Consider the following 6,000-nt stretch of genomic DNA (forward strand, 5'->3'; position numbering starts at 1 on the left):
GTTATGCCCGTGCGCTCATCTTGTTGAAATACTGCACTAGTCAGCGTGTGAATGGGAATGGGCTGATGCATTGAAATTATTTAACTTGCACGGGCAACCATAACGAGTATTGGGGTTTTAAAAAATCTGCGTGGTAATGTGTGTAATATTACAAAGGTAAAGATGCAGCCCTGAAACTCCTTGCTCATGCCACTGCTGATGAAAGGGCCTCCACTATTTCTAGAGCCGATCTCGAGGGCACTTTGGGCTACTCTTCCACATTGGCCAGGCATCTTGTGAGAGGTACCCACACTTTAATCCATCATACGCTACTTGCCCATCAAATAATGTTGATGAACCCACTTACGCTGCTGGTGTCACAGGTGTGTGGAATTTTTTTAAAGAAACGTGCACCATTGCTTCAACTGCCGTGACGGGAGATAAGTTAGGGGACATGTGGATTGCACGTCCGAAAAATATATATGTATGTTGAACTTCTTTCGCACCGTATGCAGCCAATGGTGCTTATCGGAGGTGCAGGGAAGGACAACCTGTATTAATACAGGGCGATGCACTCCATCCTCTGGAGTTTAAAGTTTAAATGTAAAGTTTAAATGTCATCGTCCCTTGACGTGATGCCCGCAGCGCAATTGGAATTAAATTACATCGAAAAAATACGAAAGGAAGCGAACGCATTTAAACTATTTTTCTAACATCGACTCATTATTGTGCCGCGTTGTTTATTTTGTCTCCGGGGCTAGGAGAGGGCAGCGACGAGGGAAACCGAGGGAGCGAGCACGCTGCCGAGGAGCCGGATGAGCCGGAGGAGGAGGAGGACAGCGGCAGCGAGAGCCGTCGCCACGCAGCCCAGTTCACTCTGCCCGTCGAGCAACCCGAGCCTCAGCCAGGCCCTTCTGGTGTTCGCACTTCCAGGACAGCAACAGCAGCAGCAGCAGGGTCTTCTGAGTCTCCAACCCGAGCGGCACAGGAGCTACGGCCGGTGAAGCCGATCACCGCCACCGCATTTTCGTCCCAAGCGTTTGCAGGCATCGGCGAGTCTCCTGCCGGGCACTCCCCCGCCAGTTCAGGTGCGCGCGATCTCCACTTGGACGCTGGCGAAGCAACCGGTTCTGCTTACCAAGGTCGGTCCGGAGGACCCCAGGCCGTAGCCAACGCGTCGGTCACGCCCGCGACGGAGACCCTGACCCAAGCGGGAAGCGTTTCTGGGACTCGGCCGGGCGAAACGACCGACGCGGCCACCGCCGCTTCCTTCCCCGTGGGAGGATCGGCATCGCCACTCGAAACTTTGTCCTCTAGCGGTCGGGCCACGCCATTCCCGAGGGAAGCCATGCCGGAGCGCTGCCGCCAGTTCCCGCGCTACGCTCGGCCAGCGGACGAAATGTCGCCGCCGCCGCCGTCCTCGACGTCCGTGTCGATGTTCGCGAGCTCGCCCCCGTCGCCTGTCCTACTGCCAGGCCCACTGCTGCCCGTGCTTCGCCCGTCGTCCGCCGCCGCCGCCACCTTCTTCTTCCCGGACGCGGGCGACGTTCCGAGCAGGCCCGGCCAGTACCTCCCGCCCGGCTACGGGGTGGCACCCTCACGGGAAGCCACGCTCGCCGCCCTGTACGCGCGTTGCCCCAGGCCGGAGCGCTCCTTCCTCTACTCGGTGCCGCCGCCGCCGCCTTCGCCCGTCCCGTGCCGCTCGCCCGGCCTCGGAGGCGCGGAGGCCGCGGCGCACGGCTCGCCCGTGGAGATGTCTCCCAGGACGCCGCCGTGCGAGGTGGTGAGGATGCTGTCGCTGGACGGGCCGCCCTCCCCCCTGGAGACGGACGAGGGCAACGTCACGCCGGGCGCCGCTTTCCCGGCACCTGGGGCGCCGTACCTGGCTGCTCGGTATTCGGACGACGCCAGGGTAAGATGGGAATCAGAATTATCAGAATTGTTTATTTATACTGGAGGAATCCGATGAGCTGCAAAGCTCTTTTTCACAGATGTCCGGCGGGGGTGGGTCAGAACGTTACAACATCAAACAGCACAAAACACGATAGTCGTGAAAAGTATAGGAAAGGTAAACAAATCACAAAAAAAAATGAGACTAATACAATTTTATCTTAGCAGATAAAGCCCACTGAGCTTTTGCTTTATTTTTAAAAAGCGATCTGGCCACAAATGATAGCTCAACAAAGTGGCTCATCATGTGGAAATTTATAGCAGCAAATTAATCTAAATAGTCTCCCAGCCAGTGCGGTCCTCCTGCAGGGACAGTGACAGCTGATTGAGTCTCTGGAGGGAGCTCAACAGAGCCCCCCGTTGTCAAACATGATGCTTATTCACAGCTCTTTGTTAATTGACTGCGAGCAAAATGCCTCCTTCTCACCTTGTCAGCCATGGATATTTTTTTTTACCATACTTCAACGCTCAAGTCAGTGTGGGTTGGTGAGGGTTGTTTTTGGCCTTTTCTGTCATACTGGCCGTAGCTCTTAGAAAGAGGTGGGACTACCCACACTTTGCCCCATCACATGCGACCGGTCGATCGACGAACTGTAACATTTTCTATTTTTCCCCAATTTAATTTACGTGGCATTCATTTCTCCCACTGGCTGAGGGCCGTAAGCGTGAGATGCGAGGGCTTACCCCATGCTCAATCGAGGGTGAAAAAACGCTTTTAACTTTTGACGTCGACGGTACAACTCGCGACACGTGTTCAGTCGCAGACAAAATAACGTCTCGTCAATCGCGCCCCCACACCCCTTGTCCTCTGCGCGTGCGGCGGCGCAGACTCAGCCGGGCTACACCCTGGTGGCGGACGTCATCCCCCTGCTGCTGCCCACGAGAGCGGAATCGCGAGCCATCGCCGGGCTGGGTTCGGCGAAGCAGGACCCCGTGTTCAGCCACCTGCCACTGCACTCCCGCCAGCCCAGCCGCTCCCTGCTTCCCGTCGCTCCCCTCGGCGCCGTCGCACCGCCACCTGCTGCTGAAAGACCGCGCCTCGCCGAAGCGACGACGGCCACGCCGCCCGGCGGCTCGGCTAGTCGGACCCCCGAGCCGACGGCCGACGGTCACGCGGGCGCCGGGGCCGACGCGGCCCCCCGGCCGGACCGCGCCCGGTCCCCCGGTGGGGGGCTGACGTCGCTCTCGAGCGAGGAGGTGCCGTTCGGAGGCGCCGGGTTCCGGGCCGGCGGCGCCGCGACGAGGCTGAGCCCCTCGCAGCTCGCCGGGCTGGTGCAGCCCCCCGTGTGGAGCGCCACGCTGCCCAGGACCGGCGCGTCTCCCCTGCGGGGCTACTCGTCCGTGTACGGCCGCCTCGCCCCCGCGCACACTTTCCCTCTCGACGCAGCCCCCTCCTTTGCGGCGCTCGGTCCGGCTCTGCTGAGCGGGCAAGCCCCGCCGCCGTCGCCGCTGGTGCCGCACGTCGGCCCGGCCGCCCACTCGGGCTTGGTGTACCAATCGGCGGGAGGCCTCTGCGCTCTGAGCGAAGCTCCGGCCGCCGCCGGTCAGGGGGCGTACTTGGTCGCCCGAAATTTACCTTCTCTGGGCATTGCCTATCAGCCTGGACCGCCGGGTCATTATGCCCCGGGGCAGCCGTTCCCTCCCGACGTGCTCGCTCGGAGCCGTGAGGGCTTTGGCGCTCGTCTTCCGGCTCCTGCAGAGGAGCAGAAGGCATCTGCGCTCAACTTGGCCCCCATCTCGCACGCCGTGGAGTTACCCTCCGCGTACTCTCCCATGCCTCCTCCTCTACACGTGGCCTACCCGGCCGGGTGGAACACAGTCGCTGGGGTGCTGGCACCTTCTTCGCCCACGTTGATGTTTTCCTCTGGGAAGGAATTCCACGAAGGTCAGGTCGGTATGACGTTCCGACCTTTGGAACAACCCGCTAGTTTGATGGCAGCTCCCGTGCCGACGCAAGGCTCTTCGCAGACCAGATTTCCTTTCCCTTTCGCCGACGTCGATCGGCGCAGAGACGTCACCTCGGCAACTGGTTCATCTCCTCCCGCTTACCAAGGACCGCCGCCGCCGCCGATGGCTCAGCCATCGCTCGCCGCTCACGTTCATCAGGGTAGGGAGGGGTGCTACGCGCCGGGTCAGGTTCCGCTCGGCGGGCACCGCTCCTCCCCGGCCGGCGCCGCGTCCCCCTTCCAGAGTTTCCTGCCGCAGCCGGGAGAGGGCTTCCCCGCCGCGGCGACCCGGCCGCCCCTCGCCGGCCTCGTGTGCCAGGCGGGCGCCGAGCCGCTGCTGCCGACGCTGCTGGGCACGGCGCAGGGCGTGCTCGGAGTCCCCATGGTGCAGCTGCTCCTCCCGGCCACGCAGTTCTCCGCGCTCGCCCCGGCCATGACCTTCATACCCATCCAGGGCATCGTGCAGGGGCCTCTGCAGGGGACCGCAGCCTCGCCCGATCGGCCCGTCAGCCCCGCAGGGGAATACGCGGGCGGCCTCGCAATCCCCGCGGGCTCGGGCGACGGCGGGCACCCGCAGCCGCCGCCGAAGCCGACGTCCCCGACGCCGGCGGTCGCCTGTTCGCGCTGCCCTCGACTGTTCCCGAGCGCGGCTCTCCTCTGGCTGCACGTGAACGCCACGCACGCCGAGCCCGGGGACCGCACACCCCCGGGCGCCGGCGCGGCCCGTGCCCCGGCAGCCGCCAGCCCGGAGCCGCACGGCGCTCGGACGTTCCTGGCGGCGCAGGCGGCCGGGCCCGACGGCACGGGCTCCGTCGTGCCGCCCGTCATGCAGACCGGGGCGGCCTCCTCCGTGCGCTCCCAGAGCCTGGGCGGCAGCGGCGGCCGCCTCCAGGCTCTTCCGAGGAGCGAGATGGAGGGGCGGGAGTCGCCTTGTCTCAGGGAGCACCAGGGCCACAAGGAGTCGGAGCAGGGCTCGGGGTATTAGCTGCTGCTAATGCTGCTGGGACAGGTCGATGGGTGGTAGGGCGTGGGGGGGACCAATGTGGAAGTTGATTATTTAAAATGATATTTTGCTGTGCCATGTCATGAAGACCTTGCTCACTTAAAACGAGTCTATTTCTCAGCTGTTTTTGTATCGTATCTGTAGGTCGTTGTCAACATTCGCTGGACGCGCGTGTCCATTGACGTTGGTATTGTATAACATGAAGATGTTTCGCCGTGACAGTATGTAAATATGGGGGTATATTTATTTAATAACAAAAACAGTGGTGGAAAACTGACGATGATAGTAAGTAATTTTTCATGAACACCGTCTTTGATCACCGTTGTCTTGAAGCTGTGTTTATTTATTTCCCCCCGAGGTCATTGTTATCACGTGACACCAGAGAGTAAGAGTCACTTCTTGTGAAGTGTGAATTCTCGTCACGAGTTCAGTGGTGGTGTTTTTTACATTCGCTCTAGAAGAATCCAACCGTAATTGTCGTTTGCTAGCTACCGTATTATAGCGTACGGGGTTTCCTTTGAAGTTGTGGAACGTTTTATATATAAAAAAAAGTAGTTTCCGTACATGGAGGTTTTTATGTAAATTAAAGTTTACACTTTTTTGGTCTTATTATTGTGAACGGAGGTTGAAGTCTTGTTGAAAATTGCAATGCTGCACTTGTCCATATTTTTATATAGATAACAGTAAATAAGTAAATAAATCTTGTTCAGTGTAAAAAAAAAAACCCTGTGGCAGTTGTTGTGATGCGGCACCGTTTTGACTTCGCAAGTTGAACTCTTGCCTGCCTATCGTTGATCTCCATCGACGCACCGAAGTCGACGCCATTCGTTTGGCAGACACAACATCGCTGGCCGGAGGGTGAGTGAATCTTGGTTGCTTCGTCTGCACGAGGAAGGCATTCATCATCATCCGAAGCATCAACCCCACGACTCTGATGGGGGATTGTTTTGTTTCGGGGTGGGGAGGGGGGGGGGTCTATATAGCCTGTTGCATCGTGTACCACTTGACAACATGCATCGGAGAGCGAGAAACCACGAGAATTCCTGCGCTGTGCCATCAACCCACAACCCGTGTACTCTTCATCGAGGCTCTTAATTGCACTGCACATTTATGACCAGCAGA

The 6,000-nt window shown here is 59.4% G+C and overlaps 1 protein-coding gene across 4 annotated transcripts in view; it reads left to right on the forward strand.

Moving 5' to 3' along the window:
* The window catches only part of LOC144931735 (uncharacterized), an 82,705-nt gene extending 77,218 nt beyond the window's left edge, over positions 1–5,487 (forward strand). For all 4 annotated transcript variants that reach the window (XM_078855968.1, XM_078855969.1, XM_078855970.1 and 1 more), the window contains 2 exons: positions 741–1,891; positions 2,758–5,487. In XM_078855968.1, the coding sequence (XP_078712094.1) occupies positions 741–1,891; positions 2,758–4,860 (3,254 nt within the window). In that variant the 3' untranslated portion in view covers positions 4,861–5,487. The remainder of the gene's footprint in view (positions 1–740; positions 1,892–2,757) is intronic.
* Positions 5,488–6,000: the final 513 nt, after the last annotated feature.

Source organism: Lampetra fluviatilis, chromosome 4, assembly GCF_964198595.1.
Source record: "Lampetra fluviatilis chromosome 4, kcLamFluv1.1, whole genome shotgun sequence".
In the NCBI taxonomy this organism is placed as follows: domain Eukaryota; kingdom Metazoa; phylum Chordata; class Hyperoartia; order Petromyzontiformes; family Petromyzontidae; genus Lampetra; species Lampetra fluviatilis.